The sequence below is a fragment of the Ciconia boyciana genome, chromosome 11, assembly GCF_034638445.1.
Source record: "Ciconia boyciana chromosome 11, ASM3463844v1, whole genome shotgun sequence".
Taxonomy (NCBI): Eukaryota; Metazoa; Chordata; class Aves; order Ciconiiformes; family Ciconiidae; genus Ciconia; species Ciconia boyciana.
Genome location: NC_132944.1, coordinates 21613133 through 21635085, shown reverse-complemented (window position 1 = coordinate 21635085; position 21953 = coordinate 21613133). Strand labels below are relative to the sequence as shown.

Below are 21953 nucleotides of genomic sequence, written 5' to 3'. Positions count from 1 at the left end.
TTAAATATATTAAGATCAAAGCAGTTTATTGCAGTGAATACACTGTCTAAAAATGTATTCAAAACCTCAGTCAAAATAAAGTGGAGGAATTCACTAGCTGTAAACTGCTGTCATTACTTTATGTTGTCAGTTCATTTAATATTTCACTGTTAATGTACTGCAAATGTCTAACTTGTAGCCTTCAAACTGTTTTGTGGTTGCTGATGTTGCAATGACAGATGGTACTTTTAAACAAAAAAGTGATGTTTATGTTGCTAAAGCTGGATTTTAAATAGTCACCTGTCGAATTCAGCAAAACTTTGGTAATTTCATTGCTACTTCTGCTATAGTTCTAGTCTAATTCTATACAAACTTTGCCCAGTAAAAACACTGGGAGGGTTCATTCAACTTCAGTCGCTCTCACTTGATGCCATTTCATTAGAAGTAAAGCATCATTGGTAAAACTGGAATCTTCCAAGGTAAGTATTTGCATGTCTTTCAAAAAGAAGTGTCTATTAGACTGGGTTTTTTATGATCCCTGTCTGTAGTCGTACGGTGGCTATGTAAGTCATTTTAATCACCAAAGTGAAGCAACTGTTTTGGGGCAGAAACTGCTATGGTAAAATTACCAGAACTGGGGTCAAAAGGTAAAATTCCAAACTCCCACCAAAGTTCTGGACTCTGCTTGAGACCTATTCTTTAGCTGAAATTTCATCTTTAAGAGTGCTCTGTAGCATCGATGTTGCAAGGTATAAAGTTAAGGACAATATTTGTATTTGAAACCACGGAGAAATACCAATCCCAAAAGAAATCAATGGCAACACTTCCACTGTAGGAGCAGTGTAGACGCCTCAAGCCCAAGACATAGCTCTCCAGCTGAAGGACTGATGCTGATGCCCACAGATGTAGTTCTCCAGCTGAAGGACTGATGCTGATGCCCATAGACGTAGTTCTCCAGCTGAAGGACTGATGCTGATGCCCACAGATGTAGTTCTCCAGCTGAAGGACTGATGCTGATGCCCATAGACGTAGTTCTCCAGCTGAAGGACTGATGCTGATGCCCACAGATGTAGTTCTCCAGCTGAAGGACTGATGCTGATGCCCACAGATGTAGTTCTCCAGCTGAAGGACTGATGCTGATGCCCATCTGCATCTTCACCTTGCAGCAGACCATGGTGGCAGACAAATGGGAAAGGGCAGCGTCTGTCCCATGAGCAGCTGACATCCATGTGCTATGTCCTGCTAACACCTGGTGAAGACCAGGTCGATGGCAGGTCAGGATGGCGATCGGTTCTCCTCTGTTAAAACCCACCTCAGCCGTTATATACTTGCCTTGTATTTGCTGATGTCTGAAATGCTGTTCCTAAATTGAATATGCTGTTTTCACTTGCAGCTCTGAAGCCTTTGTGGGTTGATTGCCAAGTTAATGATTTATACCTTAATGCTCCATTTAGGGCCCTCGTGTTTATCGCTCATGGCGCTGGGGAACACTGCGGCCGCTATGATGACTTGGCCCAGAGGCTGACAGGACTTAACTTGTTTGTTTTTGCCCATGACCATGGTGAGTAGCCTAAAACAGTACTTGATTTACAGCAGCTCAGGACTTTACTGAAGCAAATGCCATTAAAGCTACTCAGCAGTGAGAGAAGAGTTAGTAAAATATTTACACCTCAGCATAAATGAGAAAGGGATCATCTGTTGCTTTGTAAAGATCTGCATATTGAATCTGTAAAAAAGCTATCCCTGTTCCTTGAGTTTTCCTCAGCCTTGTCATTGATATTACTGCTGGTGCTATTTTAACCTCTGTCTAAGGGATTATTTCTCTTTCACCTATCTCTTGGGGGGCGAGGAGTTATTATCCACTGTGGAAGTGGGACTAGGAACCATTTCTGTTGGATCCATGCTCGTTGTCCTGAATGATCCCAGAGGGGAGGCTGAAATGACAGCACAGCTTTCAAACACCAATACAACTAGACAGCTGCACCCTTGGGACACGGACAGGCATGGAGACATCACGGACCTTTCTTTGGACACATCTCCACAGTCCAGCAGAGACACCGGAGCTGGCTGTACACACCTCAGCTCTGATGAGAAAGCAGCTTGAGTGCACGCAAGGCTGTGATAACACAGCAACGCCACTGCAGCCTCAGCCAGTGGGTCTGGGCAGTGCTGTGCCATGTAGACTTAACTGTCCCAGCCTCTTCTGGCTTGAAGATCTCTGCTCTGTGCTCCATTCTGTGACACAGGTATGCTGGGTATCACCAGATCTCCTGCAGCACATGAGCTGGGTCATCTCGGTAACATATTCGAACCATCTGTCCTGGTTCTGTGGTAGCCTCCTGTCACACCTGACTCTTGCAACTTTATGGCTTCCTTGTGCTTGGAAGTCTTTGCTTTGTTTTTATCATTGCAGATGGCTGCCTGCCTGCAAGAGTCACTCTAGATATTAGCAAAATCACAGAATCACAGAATCACAGAATCGTATAGGTTGGAAAAGACCTTTAAGATCATCGAGTCCAACCGTAAACCTAACACTACCAAGCCCACCACTACACCATGTCCCTCAGCACCTCATCCCAACGTCTCCTAAATACCTCCAGGGATGGCGACTCCACCACTTCCCTGGGCAGCCTGTTCCAGTGCTTGATAACCCTTTCGGTGAAGTAAAATTTCCTAATGTCCAGTCTAAACCTCCCCTGGCGCAACTTGAGGCCGTTTCCTCTCATCCTATCACTTGTTACCTGGGAGAAGAGACCGACCCCACCTCTCTACACCCTCCTTTCAGGCAGCTGTAGAGAGCGATGAGGTCTCCCCTCAGCCTCCTTCTCTCCAGGCTGAACAACCCCAGGTCCCTCAGCCGCTCCTCACTAATGATGGCAGTGGACAAAAGGCAAGGCCAGGTTCTGAGCTGTCAGGTTGAAACGGGATGAATCTCAGTTAGTGTAAATCCGATCTCCTTCTGGCAGATGCTCCCCTGACATCGGAAAGTATACTGCAATAGATTGGGAAGTATACTGCAATAGATTGGGAAGTATACTGCAATTTACTTGGCTGAAGCTGAGACTCAGACCTGCCCCTAGATCTCCTCAAAGACAGGACTGCTTAATTTGAGCTTGAAGATCCTGAATGTGGTAGAAGTTAGAGCATGTGAGACATTGCACCATTTAGTGTGCAAGAGGAAAGGTAAAACCTTACTGAATCTGGGTGACCAAGGCTTCCCCTCGCACTTGCTATCATGACTCCCTTTCAATCACAGTACTGCACTTACGTGCAAAAATTAACCCTATATTTTCCCTGAAAAAGACAATACCTAGTCCTCAGGACAGCTTGCAAGGAAAATAAATAAAAACTGTGTTTCTTCTGGACAATCGATCACATTCCGTATTCAGGGCTGGCTTTACAAAGACAGTTGACCCATGCAGAAGTATCATTGCTGACCACATGAGTCTCTTTCTCCCTATATAGGCACAATGTTTCCTAGCGTTGATTCATTCATTTCGATATACTTCCTTCTGAGTTAGACGTAGGCTAGCGGGAGCCTGCAGTAATCCCAGTAGAAAGTGTCTCCATTCCTCTCTGTTTATCTGTGTGGCATAGAGTTCATGAGAAGGGCGATGAAACAGGCCACGTGCTGTCCACTCTGCAGCTGCTGTGAGTAGACCACAGACAATATATACAAAAAGTTACTGAAGTCTGGGACACACAAGCAATTTGTTCAGAGCCACCATGGGCCTACAAGAGACTGCGGTTGTTCGCTGTGCATTCTTAACGTCACGCCTTAGTTCCTCATTCCCTTAAAACTTGATAAAGATTTTAAGAAGTAGAGTTAAAATAGCAATATTTGAAGCAACAAACCTAGAAGAAATGATAAAACATTGTATTTATTGCATGGATTTGATATGGAGAATGCCTCTTCGGTTGATGGAGAAGGGTCTTTGGGGTGAAGGTTCCTGTCAGGCATGCTTTGGTTCTGTATAGAGAGATAGTTATCTGCTCCCTTTTTCCTTGACTATCTTTTTGACTAGAGAAGCATAAATATTTCATGAGCTTTTTCTATAGACTGATGTTACTGGATTAATTACTTCACTTCAGTTAGTACAGATCTGGTTGCTCAGGCCAGTTAACCACTTCATTCTCCCTGACAAACCTACAGTTTTCTTTGTAAAGTCAGTTTGGTTTTTCTTCATCAGCAATGGGGAGAGGGTAAAGAGGAACCTGAAAGCAGAACAATGGAGACACAGTTGTGTAACCCAAAGAGCTAATTTAACTGAGCCTAGATTCACTGTAAGTTAGACAACATATTTCAGGCTCTGTAAAATAATCTTTGCATCTAAGGAGGTAAGCGGTGAGGATAAACTTTGGTGGAATACAGCCCGAGCTGGATACCAGCGAGAGCTGAAGGACATAAACACCTCCATTGCCAAATTTGCTCAGGTCAGACTGGGAAGTTTATAGCTTTCCTCCACCATTTTGTCCATTCCAAATCGCTTCACCAGTGTGTTCCCCCTTTGCGTCCCATCCTTTGGATATCTTTGGGTAATATTAATTACTCAATTGTGTTAGCAAAACAATTGCTTTCTGTTCCCTGTCTCTCACAGTGACTCTTAGTCTTATGAGCTTGGCGTAGATTTCCTGACCTGGGCATTTTTTCTGATTCTGGTATTCTCATGGATAAAATTCCCAATATAGACGCATTATCTGTGAGATTATTAATGCAGTTCCACAGTGTGGCTAGCATGATTTCCCAAATGAGTTGGGAAGTTACTAGGGCTGTAGTATGCGTGACTTGACTGACTTATATTGTGTCTATCCTTCAGTCAAAAGAAGGAAAAATAATTTCCATTTATATGGCTGAGTCCGTAGGAGCTTACGCACCGGCTCTAAATCTTGCCGAAGGCTGCTCTGCACCACTGTTTGCTGACACGCGAGGCTTCAGCAAAAAGGTTGGCGCTTCACGGAGTAACAGTATTTACCCAAATTTGTGTCTTAGTATTGACCCGTATAAGGTATCACTGGCTCAGTTCTCTTAGTATGTCAGGATTCGTGCATTTACTCTTTTGGGTATTTCACAGTAATCCCAAGACCGCTGGACCTCATAGATATGTATTAGAAATTTTCCACGGTGGTGGTGAAAATTTAATTCCAGAAGACCTCTTAACCCTGCCTTACATCTAATATTGTTAAATTGCTTTGTTTTATATCAACCCCATGAAAGAGGAAAATGGTATTGCTTTATAATACGGCATTTTTTTCTGTGGCCTCTTACATGGTGTTTTTAATAGACAGGTAATGGTTTCCTATGATTTCTGGGTTTACTTGGCATGCAGCTTCATGAAGGCAGAGTAAAGGCTGCTGGGGTGACATTTCTGCAAGCTTTAGGTATTTCGAAATGATATCTCGCTTTTTCAATTTCCTTTCTATATTACTATTATTTTATTATGGCAACATTCTGATGACAGAAAAAAAGAGACAGAAACATATTAGGTTATTGGCAATCAATTTAGGAAAGCCCTCTTAGAAGGAATACCCGTGGGAGATGCATCAAACTGGAGTGATATTGTAATTCTTCAGTCAGTCGCAGGCAGATTGCAGTTCCTTTAGTTATAATGCAGTGTTTTTAGGGATCTGTAAAGCTGAGAGCCAAGGAAAATGAGAATAAAGGGTAGAGAATGTGGCTTTGTTTTCTCATACCGAGCATTTTCAGTTGGTAAAGCACATGATGTTCCAGCTATCCTCATCTCTCTTCCTATAACATCTCATTTGCTGAGATCTTATTCTTTATGGTTGCATTACATGGCCAGAGCCCAGAACAACCGCAATTTCACCTTCAAAAGTACGTGTCAACTAATAGCAGTTACAAAAGCATCTCCAAGATGCAAGGGCCACAAAAATGTGTTTACTTCTCTCTTTTACACTTTTTAACAGTACTGGCACTGGCCCTCTTTTTCACTTGGACTTGCTGGTGCTCCTTAACGGGTAATGTGGCTGTCTTACGTGAAGATGAGGAAGGTGAAATACTTAGCCCTAACCTGGCAGCAGGTCCTAGCCCTTAGATTTGCTTGAGGCCAGCCCCTCCAACCTCCCTCTCTCTCCAGGCGGAATAAACCTTCTACCTGTCCTGGTACATGGAGACCTCCGACTCTTCGACCCACTTTGAAGCTGTTGAATTTCGCACTCTTGAGTTATGTGTAGCATCAGATCAAAGCAGAGGGAAAGGTTGCCGCTCTACCAGCTTATTCATATTCCTTAGATGTTTCTAACTGAAGTTCAGCTTTCTTTTTCAGCCCTGCTGCTACTTTGTGTGTGGTGAGCATTTCTGATGGGTTAGCAGGTCCCTCTCAGACACCTACTGCTGCTTGTGCTCCCCATTAATTTTCTCACTGTTTTCTCTATTTAACGAAGCACGTATTTCTGAAAAGTAGAAAATAGCCAGAGGCGGATATTTTTAAATGCATCAAATATTAGCTGTTTTGGTTTTGTTTTTTTTTCCGAGTGATTGCAGTGTTGTTCTTGCAACTGTTAAAAGACCATTTTGTTGATGAGAACAGAAGGCTTTTATTTATTCATAGCACTGGGAAGGATTGATCTACCCAGAAAGGTTAAAAAGGACTAAACATGGTCAAACTGGGAGGGGGGGTAATGACTAAGAAGGATGTCAGCATTAGTAAGAGCAAGAATTAGGGTAGCACTGCGAGTGAGGAGTAGCGGCTCATGCACGCCAGCATGAGGAATGTTCCTGGAGAGCAGCGCTCCCTGATGATGTGATCGGGCAGGCTTCGGGGCGCTCTCCAGGGATGGAGTCAGGATAGCCTTGGCAAGTGTTATTCGGAGCTGGTTTGCTCGCAGAGCAGCATCACTGTTCCTTGGTGACTTAGCGAGGCTGGGTGTGGGCCCGCTTACCCATAGCAGTCTGTTCTCTTTCTGCTTCCTCTGATTGAGTCTACCTCACTAGAGCAGGAAAAGTTTGAACTGCTTTTCTGCAGAGATAGAAAAGAATGGCACTCATTGTTTGCATTTCCTTTGACAGGAGGCTTACAATGGGTTGTGGGTATTTGTTTTTATTTCTTTTTTCCTAGAGAAGGGCTTTCAGCGTAATACTTGAACATTGCTGCAAATAAAATCTTCTATATGCAGTACTGGAAATAACCACGGGTCTGGACACGTTAGTATTTGCAGGAGTGCAAAATGACTGTTCTCCCCATGAACCCTGTTCTCATCCGTGCCCCCGCAGCAGGAGGAACTGCACACAGAACTGGGATTTGCTTGCACACGAAGTTGCACTGCCTGACCCATACCAGCAGCCATACTCTGGGCTGATGCGCTCATCCTTAGACAGATGCTCTCCTTGGCTAGGCAAGAGAAAATAGCAGTAGCTGTGTACCTGTGTTAGTGCATCCTCTTCCGGGCTTTTTCTGAAGTCATGGAAGTTGTTCTCCTAGGAGAAATTCATAGTGGTGCCCAGCCCCATGCATAAATACAGGTCCTGAACCTACTGCGTGCTCTAGGCAGAGCTCCCGTAGTAGGCTAGCATGGCTGGCAGAACTTTTAAACTGTATAAAAAAAATAAAAATAAAGAAACCCAACAGGGCAGGAACCTAAATTCTGAGACTCAATGTAAAAGTCAGATTTGGTGGTTCTCAGAGTGACACTGAGGGTGTTTGTGGGGAAGGGGAAGGGTGGTCAGAGACAGGTTCTCTTGTTGGCCTTTGTGTCTCACTGGTTTTCATCTTCCACATCCTGCAGCGCTTCTTTATTCTGTTCTTCACCATCACCCTGCATGTCTGAAGTCCTTAGTGTCAGATTATCGCGTAACAACCGCATGATAAGGCTGGCAGGCAGTGAGATCTGCAGTTGTGCAAAATCACAGTGTTTCCTACACACGAGTGCCGTGGGGGGGTGGAAAATGCTGTTACAGTTCACAGACTGGAGTGGTGGCTGCAAGGGCAGGAGGAGAGTCAGAGCCCAGCTGTCAGGTTGAGTTCCCCTCTCTCTGTATGTATTTCCTCTGCATAAAACCCCACTCTTCAAGAGTCAGGAAAGCGCTTTCTTTTAATATTTTTACTAACTGTTCCAATCTGAAGACTCCGAGCCCGTTCATGTTTGTCAGGTAAGGACTGCTGCGGGGGCATTTGCCACTGATAGTTCATTAGGATTGTCAAGCAAAGAAGAAGGAAGTTCTTCAGAGCTTCAGATTAAACTTTGCAAGTACATTCCCTATGGGGAAATTAGCCCTTTTGTTCTTCAAATTATCTCAACTTGTCTGTCTTTCAGTCTTTTATGGTAACTCATTTGGAGTGGAGAGAGAGCTGCTAAGGGGTGATTAATCTGTCCCACCATGATACAAGTGTGTGGACATAAATCTTTGTGCATATAGCTCTGAAAACTGCTAGATTGAAAGCTCATGGCAGAGCAAAACCAACAGGAATATAAGGCGACACTTAAATGATTCTTTGACCCGTGATCCATGTGAGGTGTCAGATGAACCCGTGAGCCCTGTCTGGAATTCATCCATTCTCCCCTTTTAACCCGGGGGAAGATTGAGTCATAAACATGGCTGCGATGTCAAAAGCAGGCACCGATGTCTGCTGCGCGGCGTGTGGGCAGAGACAGAAACTGAGGGGATATAGCAGAGAAGAGTCATCCTGGTCTGCCCAGCCTCTCATGCTCTCTCTTTTAAGCATCCTCTATAGGTTCCTCTTAGCAGGAGGATCCCAGAGGAGATGGCTCTTTGGCCTGGCTGGCAGAGCACTGCCGGTGCCCTTATCCCTGTTTTGACTCCGTATTCGGTACGGTCCCAAGCCAGCCTAGCTCTCCCTAGCCGTTCCTTCTCCAGATGTTGAACGGAGGTAGCAGTCAGGCTTATCTGCCTTGCAGGGCAGCGGTGAGGAATGCTTAGCATGTGTGGGGCACGCAGGAGGTGAAACCACAGAGCGTAATTACAGGGTGAGAGTTCAGATACTGCAGTACTCCACGTAATTCCTTAGGCCGTGAGAAAACTCTAAGAACCTGGAGCAAAGTCCTCCTATAAAACAAATAGCTACCGAGTAAACTTACTTCTGCCACCCTTTTCTAACTCTCTTCGGTTGTGGGGGTTCTCAGGTAAAGTGGGGCTGCGGCGTGCGCTTCTCCCAACACAATGTGAATTCTGAACTGGAAGACCAAAAAGCAAGATGAACTCAAGATGAAGTGGGAGACCAGCCTGCCCACCACTGATGAGCTCCAGGCAAAGTGAAACCAGTCGCTTCTTGCCTCCAGCTCTTCTGGAGTGACTGGTCTTGTAGCATCGGATCTCAGAGCAGCAGTGACAGCTTGCTAAGGAAAACCGGTCATTCAGTTTGAGCCTCTTTGAAATTATAGGTCAAATGATTCATACTGATAAAAGATGAACTTTCCCCATGCATTAGACACGCTCTTTCAACTGGATAGTGTATTTTCTCTTGCTTTCTCCCAGATTGCTGCATGGAGTGGGGCTCTGTTGGTGGTCGGGAGATAGTACGTCCCAGAGGGGCCACACACCTTGTGTAGGAAAAAGTGGCCTGGATACACCTCTTACCCATACAATATTGCTGAAATGTGCCTGTAATTGTATCAGAATACAGTGGAGCCCAACCTCGGGGGGAGTATCCTGTGGCATAGCAGGCAATTGTTAAGTACTTTGGTTTCATTAATCAGAGGTGTGCACGCTATTATTGTTATTTTTGAGAAGCTCATTACAGACTTCTGCAGCCCAGTCTTGCTCCGGTGAAGTCGTCTCAGCAGCAATTCTGCATCTTCAGCGCTCGCCCTTCATTCAAATCATACAGCCCCGAATCTGCCTGCACCGCACGGCATCTTTCAGGGTGGTAAGCAGTGTTTCCGTTTGAGGAGAGCAGCTACACAACAGCAAGAAAACACTAGGTGAACCATGAAAGCAAATAACCTACGGCGTCTCATGCTCTAGAGTAAGCCACAAGCTGCGACTTGGAAATGCAAGTGCGGCTTTTATTTTGTTTGTCTTGTGAAAGCAGATGAAACAACACTGTTGAGCCAGGAAGCAGCTAGACCACAGCAAACTAAAAATAAAGAGACAGTAAGGCTGCACGCAGCCGATGTATCTGACAGCGCACACATAAGCCGCAGTGGAGTGTTTTGCTTAAAACATTTGGGTTAGGAAAGGACATACTCAGAGGTGTTTCCCCTCCACTCCACTCAGGGGATGAGACTTTCTTTGTTTCATGGACCTCCCAAGAGTAATACTGGAGCCATGCTGATGTAAAAGTGGGGAAAACATGGTCCTGCACCTATCTTTTAGGCAAGGGGGGCTTGGAAATTATGAGGCCTGGATACACCTTTCGCATTGACACATAGAAGCAAGAGCACCTGAAATCAGACATGTAGTGGCATCTAATGTGTGCCATGAAAACATATCAAACCAAACCTGGGCTGCTCAAAGAAATCTACTTGTTCATCTGACCGATTTTTTATTTTTTTTTAAGTCAGATTTAGTTGTGGTATAATCTGCGATATAAGACAGGCAGATAAGTGCTGTGCTATAACCCAGAGCTGGACGCAGGCATTGTTTGGATGGGGGAAGGCAGCACAGATGCTCCTTCATCACTGCCCCTATATGTGGACATCACTAGATGATCGTGTTGGACCGCAATAAAGATTGCGAAAGAATGGTTACAGTTTCCTCGGTTCCCCCAGTTACTCTGCTCCTTCCAACCTCTCAACCATTTCCTCACTGCTGTAGATCCACCCTATAACAATAGATTATTGAATAAACAACAACGTATCATCCGGTTGAACGGGATCTTTGGCTCAGGTGAGCTGAGCTTGCTCTCGATGCAGCAGAGGTGTGGGTTTGAGCTCCCTGTGAAGCGAAGCTGGGACACTCTATACTCCAGCCTTGCCCCATCCACCTGGTATGAGCCATTCCCTTTCCTCACTCCATCAGGTGATGAGAAGAAGGTGCTACAGAGCCATCTCCCCTGGCTCTGCTGCAAGCCCGCTTTATGAGGGAATCCCTTTTGGGGCACACTGGCATCTGAGGAGCTGGCTTTCTACTCTGAAAGCAGCGGGCCACGCAATCTGCCCTCTTTCTCCTAATTATTCACTGCTTACTAATGAGCGGAGGGAGAAATGTCAGTGGGTCATTCCATGAGATAGTACATCTTCTCAGCAGCTGCTTCTTGAACAAAGCCTCGCTGTTGGCCTTCGCACAAGGAGGCGTGAGGCTGTAACAACGGGCCCCAGTTAGAGGGGACACAGCGATAGAAGGAACAGAGTGCTCCCTTTTGAGCACGACGACTTTGAGCGTGGAGCTGTCGGCACTGGCCACCTTCCAGACCGTGCTCCTCAACCTGTCACTTAACTGTTAACAGACAGACGGCACGACAGAGGAAAGACGTGTCATTCATTCGGGAAACTTAAAAGGCTTCGTTCTTCCCATGAGGGTTGAGTCCTTCTGGCTTCCCTTCCATGATTCTGCCTCTCAGATGAGAGATACCCTCCATGATAAAGAGGAGCGGGCCACTAAATTTGTGTGGGGTGCCGACAATGTTGGGACTAAGTGATAGGAATTTTGGACGAGTGGTCATGATAATCAGGAATAAAACATCCATTATTTGGACAAAGGGTTCACTTTGGTGAATAAGGGAAACTAAAGAGGAAATAGCCTTGACTGAACTGAGCTCATTTCGTTTTACAACCTGTTGTTTTGTAGTCTCAAAGATCTGTGCAATTGCCACCTGTACTCAGTCTTTACATATATAAATCAATCCCCACATCAAGGGTCAAATTCTGCTTTCACAGCTGCTCAGGTAAATCCAGGATAACTCTGTCACCATGTCAGAAAGCAGGTTCAGCATGTAACTTGTAACTGCATTTCCTGTTAGTGACGGAGGGTTGACAGCCTCGTGTAATGTTTTCAACAGCTTACTTGCTCTCCCATAACCAGCTTTGCTAGCTGTAGGAGTACATCTGCATGCAAGATGGTTGAGGGTGGAAGGACAAGGACCAGATGGTTATTAAAGAGCTAATGCTGAGAAAACAGATCACTTCATGTTGCTAGCTATGTCTGTTATCTGGGCCTATTGGACCGACATCAGACTTGCTTCAGACTTTGTTCCAAGGGTCATTTCCTTTACTGTCATCCATGGCAGGACATTAGTTCATATCAGCAAGGACTTTGGCCTCAAGAAGTGTCAGAGGAATCTGTATTCTCTAATGGGAAAAATAAGTAGATGTTGCATATACCTTTTTCATTAATGGTGTGGATGATGGGATGGAGAGCACTTTCAACAAGTTTACAGGGGTACCAAATTGTGGAAAGTGAGCGTATGCTGCAAGGCTGCTATTCACAGGGACCTTGACAGGCTGAAGAAATGGACCGGCAGGGACCTTATGAAGTTTTAACAAAGGCGCTTGTGAAGCTCTGCATCTGGGGTGGAGTAACCCCATTCAGCATTAAAGGTTGGGCACTGAATGAATAGAAAGCAGCTTTCCAGAAAAGGACCTGGAGGATCCTTGCAGACAAGTTGAACGTGGGTCAACAGTGTGACCTTGTGGCAAAGAAGGCCACCACATACTGAGCTGTACTGGAAAGATTATAGCCAGCAACTCAAGAGAAGTGACTGTTCTCTTCCATTCAGCATTTGTGAGACCACATCTGAAGCACCGGATCCAATTTGCTCCCCAGTAAAAGGAAAACATTGACATACTGGAGCAAGGCCAGAGGAGGGCTGTCAAAACAATTAGAATACTGGAGAACAAGATGTACGAGGAGAGGCTGATAAAACTGGGTTTATTTAGCCTTAGAAGAGGAGGCTAAGAGGAGATCTTATTGCTGTCTACAAGTCCCCAGCAGGAGGATGTGGAGACAGCAGAGCCAGACTCTTCTTGGAGGTGCACGGTGATGGGATGAGAGGGCACTGACACAAGTCACGGCATGAGAAATCCCAATTAGATACAAGGAAAAAATGTTTTCACCATGAGGGCAGTCAAATGCTGGAGCAGGACCCAGAGGGGTGGGGAAATCTCTAGCCTTGGTGATATTTAAAGCTCAACACAACAAGGCCCTGAGCAACCTGATTGAATGGGAAACACTTGGAGTAGGGGTTTGAACTAGATAATCTCCATATGTCCCTTCCAGCCTCAATTGCTCTTTATGAACTAAAGAGCCTCCTAGCATTTGGGAAGTTGCTTCCAAAATTAAAGCACGGGAGGTTTTGAAATGGGTGAAGAAATTACCCTCTTAAAAGCAGACTTTAATGGTATCTACAATTAGGATCAGCTTCATCTTCAGGGAGATGCTTTTTGATGTCTTTGCACAGTGAGAAAAAGGAAGCGTGTTTATTTTCACCTTTACAGGGACAATTTTTCCATAGCAACAGCATTTCATTAATGTGACTAGCTTTCCTATTGTTTATTTGTCAGATGTGTCTAATTTGGAGGAGGCTGTTTCAGAAGCTAATTACTGATGATTCCTCACCTATAAATGTATCTTCATACAGATGTGGAGTTTCTCATCCTGTTGAGTTACAAATGACTGTTCCAAGTTACTGAACACCATTTGAAAAGTCCAGGAGAAAATATATTTTGTGCTTATAACTCCTGTTGGATTAAAACATAGCCTGGTTTCCTTCAATACCTTTTTAGATAGATAACAAGAGTCACAGGAGCACAGTCCGTCTCAGGTTAGTGTCTAGTTCAGCGCCATCCCGGAGGAGCAGCCTTATTAAGGAGTGTGGTATTCAAAGAGAGGTCTTATTTGCACCGAACAAAGGCAAAGGACAGGCAGCTTTACAAAGAGAAGTAAAATGTATAACCAGTCAATAAATGGCCTAAAACTGTCATTTCATCTTCATTTTTAATGCACTTTGTGCCTTACCTGCATTGGAAACCACTGAATAAAATTGTTCTTGCTGAACTGAACAGCTACGGTATCAGGGGAAATTATTGACTAAAGCAAGCCAAACTTTTCAAAACTTCGAATGAGAGAATTGATTTTCCTTACAATGTAAGTAGCAGTCTGAAGTCATGGGAGGGCTCACTTAAGCTCCGTGCATTTGTGTGCTTTCATCGAAACTGGCAGTCTCATTCTCTTTTTCACCAAATGTTGCTGTTAACGGATTCCCTGGGCCTGCCCCAGGCAAACCTACTGCACTGTTGGTTGTTAGTGCATTGTAAAATGCTGTGAGCTCTTACAGGGTCTAAACCAACAACAGGCTCCTTGCAAGTGAGGCGTCAACCCCCCCAGCCTCCCCGTCTTCAGCAGATGTCCCTTAGTGGCCCACCCTCAAATCAGGTTGAGGGTTGGGGCCAGAGTTACGCTTGCCAAAATAAAGACGCAGAAGCAGCCCGTATACTGCTTTTTTATACTTTGTAGTTCTAACGTTCGCTGTTTGATTGTTTCCTCATTCATAAAGTGTGGCGTGCTGTTACAGAGCTTGTATGCCTGATTCAAATTGGTGGATTTCCTCCATAAATAACTAGCCCCGTTGATTTTCCTGGGAGTAGCTCTGTTTGTACAGACCGTGAGCCCTTTTAAGGGACTGGCTCACAAGTCCTAAAACTAATAGACATCTTTCTTATTACAAAAGATGCAGAGACTTTTATAAAAAACAAAATGTTCTCTAGTTCAATGCTCTCTTTGGGTTTTATAAAAACCAAAATGTTGCCTGCAAACAAGACATTGAAGATTGCAGCAACAAGCCCCAGAAGCAAAATAGACAATGAATTAAGGGAAAATTCATCCTTTTTCGATTCATATATTCAGATTCTTCCCTCTTTAATCAGTCTGAATGTTGCAGAGAAACATATTTGGTTACAGTGTCTGGTTTTTTCAGTTAATCATGTTCCTCCTATTGCACATTCATTTTGAATGCAAAACAGGACATTTCTTTGTTTATTAAAACATACTCTTATTAGGAGCACAGACAGGAAGACACTCCTGGGGTTATCTAGTCTTTTGTCCCTGCAAATAGCTTCCCTGTGTCTTTTTCACAAATGGTCAAAGCTCAGTTTTTAACCAAGTTTGGTTGCTAGCAAACACTGTTCCAGCGGAGGAGGCTGTTCCAGGCTCTTGCTCCTCCGACTCTTAGAAACTTCTCACTTCTTGCCCCGGTATATTTCTGCCCACTTCAGGGCTATATATTTCAGTGCCAATGTTTTTCTCTTCTCCATCTATTAGTTACCTACAACATGTTAGTTAAGAGCATTTCTCTGTTGGTCTCACACCTTGTCTGTAGAGCCTGGCAGAGCATTAACATCAACTGACGTCTCTCACTTACGTACCACAGAGCCCTTGGACCTTGGACCTTTCCTGGTTCTGCCTTTCCTTCCCCCGTTGAGCATCGCTCCGATCTCGTATGTACCAGACGCCCTCAGCTTCGCCCCTTGCTCCTTCAGGGATCGTGCCAATGTGTGCGCTCCCAGCTCAGCACTGCAGCTTCTCCTTAATTTCAGAATGCCTTTAATTTAAAACCACGTCTATAACGTGATTCTTACGTGGTTTGGGGGTTTATTTCATAATTGCTTGAGCTCTCCAACTCTACACACAGAATACACACTCGCACCCTCTGAAGGCGGGAGCTAAATGTCACTAACTTCAGTGGGGCCAGGGTTTGACTCATGGGTTTTAAGGTTGTTTTTCCTATTTTAGTGAGAAGCTAACATGTCTCGGACTCTTATTTTAGAGAAGACAAGATCATTTTAGCTGATAAAGGGGTGTACAGGGACCTATGAGAATCATGGTTGGTGATTTGCAAAAACGATTTAATAATTTTAAAAAATTAATCTGCATAATTGAAAGCCTCTGGCAGTGTGATCCTCAGTTTCTGAGTCCGTTAGTAAAGCAAAGCAGAACATCTGGTTAGCCTCTGGTTCAGTCTCCAACTCAGATGAGCTTTTCCAGCATCACAGTAGCATTCCTTTCAGCCTTGAGCACCTCCCTTCTTTATGATAACAAAAGGAGGGTTGCAAAAAGATCTCACAAACCCTCAGGCCAGCTGGAAGAAGTCTTACCTGAAGGTGTGTGTGGAGCCCACTATGAAGCCTTCTGTGCAGTCTGGCGGTCAAGGAGCCGGTTGCAGTGGAGGTGTTTTGATTTCGTAATGCACTAAGACATCGAATGAGAACTCATCAGCCCCTTTCTGTAAGCAACCGCCAGTCCTCAGCTGATAGCGTATCTTGGTCTGTGCCAGCTGTGGCCAAATTTTAGTGACCTGAACTAGAAAAGCTCTTTTGCTTGGTATTCCGAAGACTTCCCTGGATTTCACATAGCTTTAGGTCTGGCCTACGGTCTGTTATGTTTCAACAGAGTAGCAGTTTTAGTAGCCATGGATATCTCTCGATCATTCCATCGATCATATTGATCATTAATCATATGATCCATCCTCTATGATTCAGATCAGGATGTGGCTCACTCTGTATTGCAGTAGTAGATTATGCAAGAAGGTGGTTGGAAATCCCTGCTCGGCTCTGCCACAGATTCGTCGTGAATCTCAGGAAAAACGCTTCACCTCACTATATCTCAGGGTACTCATGGCAAAATCCGAACATGATACCAAGCCACTTCCAGAGGGCTTGCAGATGAAAAGCCCTGAGCTCCAAGAATGCAAAACTGTTACTGTGAATGGCTCTTCACAGGCTGAGAGGAAGATTCAGCCAGTGAAGAGAGCAGCTTAGAATAAAATATCTCACCAATATTTAAAGGGATGAGGCAGAAAAAGAACAAAGGTTAAATTGCAACTGTATAGGGTTTTCTTATGTCCAAATGCTAAGCATTTGCTTTTGGAACTGCTAAGGAATGGGGTTGTGGGTGGAAAACAAGCAATCATATCTCAGATAATTACATGCTGGTTGACCAGTTTGGTAGCTACATGTCCTTTGACTGAATTTGTATTCAGGTTTGCACCTGGAAACTTGACCACTTCACAAACAATACAGAAAAGTTATTCTGTACGAGCTAAGCCTGTGCTTTACTCCACCCTCCGTCAGCATTGCCCCATGAGTGGGAACAACCTGTTTTAACCACAAGGTGAGATTTCCTAGGGCGTTAAAAGTCATGCCACAGAGCCCATCCGGTGGCACTCGGGGGTTAATTTCTCTGAAGATACCGTCTGCAGATTCGGTTCGTGGGGAAAGCTGTTATACCCTCAGCATCTCTAATGCTGGGATTTATTCAGGGCTTGGCAGTACTCTCCAATTTGAGAATCCTTGTTTAGCTTCAAAAATAAATTTTAAAAAAGTGCTGAATTGTGGATGGTACAAAGACTAATGCTCTCAACCCCGATCCCTTAAAATTGACGTTCTCCACACTGCATTTATTTTCTGGTTCTGAATTTATCAAAGACAAAGCATGCCGGGACACCCTGGCAGTGCGTCTAATGCTAAGGAGTAGGCAGCCTGATGCGTAGCGGTGCCAAGTTCATGCTCAGTTCAGCCAAGGGCTGGGGGAAGGGAGAGGAGGCCGGGGGCCGTTCTGGACTGAGACTGCCTGATATTTTTTTGCAAAATTACGTAATTTTTTTACAAAATTACGACCTGTTATTTTGACTACGGTCCTGTGCCTTTTCATGAACGTTGGACCTATCCTGCCCAGATTTTGAAGCGAGCTTTCTCTGAGCTGCAAATACGCCCTCGCTGACTGACTGCGAAGTAGCTTGCACAGCCCGAAAGCAACATACAGGTCCGTAACCTTCAACAGCTCAACACTCGTACCTGGGCGTTGTTTACTGAAGTGCAGACCCGCCAGCTAGTAGTCATTGTCTGCTGTCAACCAGCCACGGTTTGAAACGAGTAATAGAGCACAGAAAGCAATAACCTGCCTGTTTGATCCTGGCTTGTTTGGTAAATATATATGTCGTGAGGATTTCAGAGTTGCAGGGAGAAGAGTTACAGAGAAACGGGTACCAAGCGCTAAAAAGCCGCTGAAACAATAACACTGAAATCCATCCCTACCAAGAAAGGACAAGAGCTTTACTGCAGGACGAATTTAGTAGAGCTATTTTCTGCCATGCTACTTTCCCCGTGACTTTCCCCGTGCACCATCTAAATACCATCCAGCCATGAGCCAGCTGGCAGCCGTGGGACTCTGCTCTGGCACGCTGGGCAGGGTTGTCCCACCTAGGAATGCTCCCTGCCAGACCTGCTTAATCAGAAGGGTTTTTTCTTAATTGTGCTGCTGGGAAAAGCAGGTTCCGGTCAGGTCTGGTAGGGTTTGAGCGAGCTACAGCTCTGTGCGGATGTACCCTGTTAAAAAAACAAACAAAAAAGCGCCTACCCTTATTTCAAATAATCCACCTGCTGCTCACTCATTGAGCTTGTGCAAAGTGGGTATAAAAAGCTGTCAGCTCTGGAAGAGCGGTATTTCCTTCATGCCTTGTGAGGAACAGGGACAAATCCACTCTAATGAGGGTGGCACTGCCATGTGGCAATGCAAAGGAGCGAAGCAAAAAGCGAAAAATCTCTTTAACTCTGTGGGAAAGCTCCCTTCGGACGGGTTGGTTGAGAACTGGAAGTGCAACCCGTGGGGAGAACTGACCTTGAATGCAGGAGTTTGGGAGCTCTGGTTTGCTAATGACCTTTTGGCAGATTAATTGGTGAAACACCTTGCTGGTGTCTTAGAACATGATTCCCACTTTTTAGAAGCATTATTATTATTCATTTGCCGGTTGCTAAAAAAGTTATATAACCAAAAAATCTGTGCCAAGATTGCTTTGGAATAGAGAAATGCTGTACTCCAGCGCCAAGAATCTCACAGACTAAACAGAACCCACCGGGAGCCCTTGCTCTATATGGGAACTCGAGTTTATTTTAACATGTAAATAAATTGGGTGGAAAATGGCTCTTTTAAATTCTTTTTTTTGTTATTGCTGTGGGTTCCCAATGGGTGGTCTGCGTGGAGGGGAACCTTTTGAAGAGAGCTTGAAAGGAAGCTGTGCCTGTCCCCCAAGACATTCGTCAACAGCATGGAGGCAGTTGTGACACGATCCAGCTTTCATCTTCTTTTCTTCTTGATGCCTAATCTACTGTTAGCAGGGAAGAATTAGGACTGTCTTTCCTGAGATGAATTGCTTCGATTGTTTTCTCAAGCATAAAAATATTCAAGCCACACGTATGGATTTTGCAATGTAACTAGCTCGCGTGATCGTGCGGCAGTGTGCGGGGCAAGGCTCCCTGCTCAGAGATCAAGAGGTGGGTCATTAACTTGCAGCGCTATTCGGAGGGGAACAATCAGGCGGGTTGTGCAAACTCTCGGGCAGGGCAAATGAAACCGTCTTTAAGCAAATAGAAGAGCAAGAAAAGAATGGCCTTTGTTAAGGAAAAAATGGAAATGTTTTCTAGTTAAACAAGCTGTCATTTAGGACTTAATAGCGTGTGCGTGTTGGAGAGCCAACCCACATGCCAGCCGTGCTTTGGAATAAATGGGCGGGGAAGGGGAAGGGGAGTGTGCAGTTCCACTCCAGCGCTGGCTTTTTCATTGAAAACCCTGACATTTTGAATTGGTGCCCCAGCTGTCTGAAAGTTGGAACTTGGATCAGAAAGTTAATGCAAGTGGACTTTCATCCTTGTTTTCATCTGGGAAAAAATAAAGTTTGCACCCTTTTTTTGGATTTTATGGTACTAAAACAAGAGAAGAAAATTATATATATGTTTTTAAAGCTAAATTAAAATAGCAGGGACATTGTCCTTGGCTGCTCTCCTCTTCCAGCGAGTGAGAAACTCTAGCTACCATTAGTGGTATCTTAAGTCATATGTGGAGAGCAGAAAAGAGGCCCTGCTCTGTTCTTAAAAGATCAGCAGCATATAGGTCAAGTGAACTAGTGAGACCCTGGATTAACTCCAGCAAAGTCCATGCAATTTTTTCTGCAGTATCTGAGCACTGATGCTGGTTCTATGCCGCACCAGAATAAGTCTTTGAAGACCAACTCTGATGCTAAATAAAGTCACCTCAACTATACTTCAGGAAATTATCGGCTCCTCATGAAAGAGGGCACAATCTCAGTGCAACACTGCAAGAATAACAGTTAAAAAATATTATAGGGCCTTGAATAAAATCACTTAGTGCCGGATTAGAAGACTCCTTAGAGGCACCGTAAGTTGTGTCTCACTGATTATATATCTTACATTTATATTGTGATTTTCATCCCACGGGAAAAGAGATTAGATAGGAATCGCTTCACCCATCACCAAAAGAAACTCTTTCGCAGAGGAACTCAACAGCTGCTCAACCATCTACGCCGGCTTTGTGCAGCATTTTCACATCGTTGATCCCAGTAGCCTGGTAGAGAAGGGCGTTCCCTTCAGCTGGCTTTTGCTTTAATATTCTTGAGGGCTGGCCTGGGAGGTGGCATTGCTGAGGAAGAAAGGGGAATACTGTTGTGTGTGAGCTTTGTGGAGAAGGAACCGGGCTCCATATTCCTTTCTCATGGGCCTTAGCTTCCAGGAGCCGCTCAGCAGCAGCATACTGATTTGGTGATAGGAAGGACAAAGCTACCCTAATCCCAGCAGCTTGGGAAGTGACTATGGTATGTGCAGCTTTTCATCCTGTCTTGCCCCCTTTCGTTACATGACGCCCCAGGAGACGCTTACGTTTCTCCTCTGGCCACGGTGACTGCTGTTTGTAAATGCAGCCTATGAAGAGCTCATTATTTTGCAAAACAAACACTTTTTTTCAGCATGTTTTCATGAGCAACATCATAGTGTTCCAGGAAGACTTTTAAGGAACTGTAATTCAGAGCCAAATTCAGCAGCAGCATAAGAAATGGGCAAGTCTTCTAAAGCCAAAAGAACCGTGCTTGTATCCATTAGAGATGAATTGGCTCTTAACATTGACAGAAACAGTTTGCCTTGTCAGACAGACTTAACGACCGCTCTGATATGTACCAGGTCATTTTGTTTGTCATCTCTGGAATACAGAAACTTTAAAAGGCTTCAGCAAGACGACTAGTTCCCTGCTCCCCGGCAATAAGGCACAAATAATTTTAGTATAGAAAATTGCCTGTTTCTTTTTTTTTTTCCTAGCCAAGACAACAAACAATATAACTCTGTGTGCACTATTCTAAAAATATCTCAGCTCTGCAAATGTGTCTCTGATGTGGGAGGAGAAGGCTTTCAGTTTGCTGCACTCTTTGTGTGAGGCAAGTGAATAAAAACTATCCAGCAAATGCTGAAAGAAAAATGATTTTCTTAAACTTGAGAAGGAATAGGGAAGCTGACGGACTTGTGTGTCCAGGACAAGACTCCCTTTTGGTAAGAGAGAGGCAGAATCCATCTGTAATTCTTAGGTAGATGCTCCATACATAAAACATCAAGGGTGGAGAGATACTTCTGTTGCGTACCATATCGAATGGTTTTATAATGTGCCTATTGTCACGGGAAACCCAGTGTACGCACTGTATCTGTACAGGTGGCGTGAAAGAAGGGATGCTGAGGACTACCCAGCCAGAGAAGAGTGGACAAAAGTTACGAAGGATAAGCATGTGTTGAGCTATATTTCAGATCCTCGAGGAATGTAAAGATGGAAGCAGTGGTGTGAGGGAACCCTCTCCTTTTAGTTCCTAATGGTTCCATCTGATGTGGAAGTAGTTCTCCTGGAAGGGCCTTAGGCTTGTATTAAATATTCACAGTGTAAAGCTTGGAAATACTGCAGAGAAGGTTTACTCTGCACTGTTCCCCATAGTCCTGTCTGCTGATGGTGCAGACCACAGGCTTAGCTGGAGCACTCCACAGCTCCCTTCCAGCCTAAGCACGGCTTTTTCTTCTTGTGGAAGCCAGAGCTGTGGGAGAGGATGAGCGAGATGGTGCGCAGCTAAGGCTCGGGCCGATGGACATTGAAAAGCTCACCTCCAAGGTTGAGCTACAAAATACAGTGCAGCACAGCAGCTGACCGAGGTGGCAACTTGATCGGAGTCAAGGTGGCATGGCAAAGCCTAGGACAGCTCACCCTGCTTCTCACCTAGCTCCGGTGTCTCTGTCCTGCCTTTGCT

General features: G+C 44.7%; 1 protein-coding gene across 1 annotated transcript in view; it reads left to right on the top strand.

Annotated features, from left to right (window-relative positions):
- MGLL (monoglyceride lipase) overlaps positions 1–21953 on the top strand; it is a 64208-nt gene that overhangs the window by 19838 nt on the left and 22417 nt on the right. The window contains exon 2 of the mRNA XM_072876143.1: positions 1434–1540. Coding sequence (XP_072732244.1) covers positions 1434–1540 — 107 coding nt within the window. The remainder of the gene's footprint in view (positions 1–1433; positions 1541–21953) is intronic.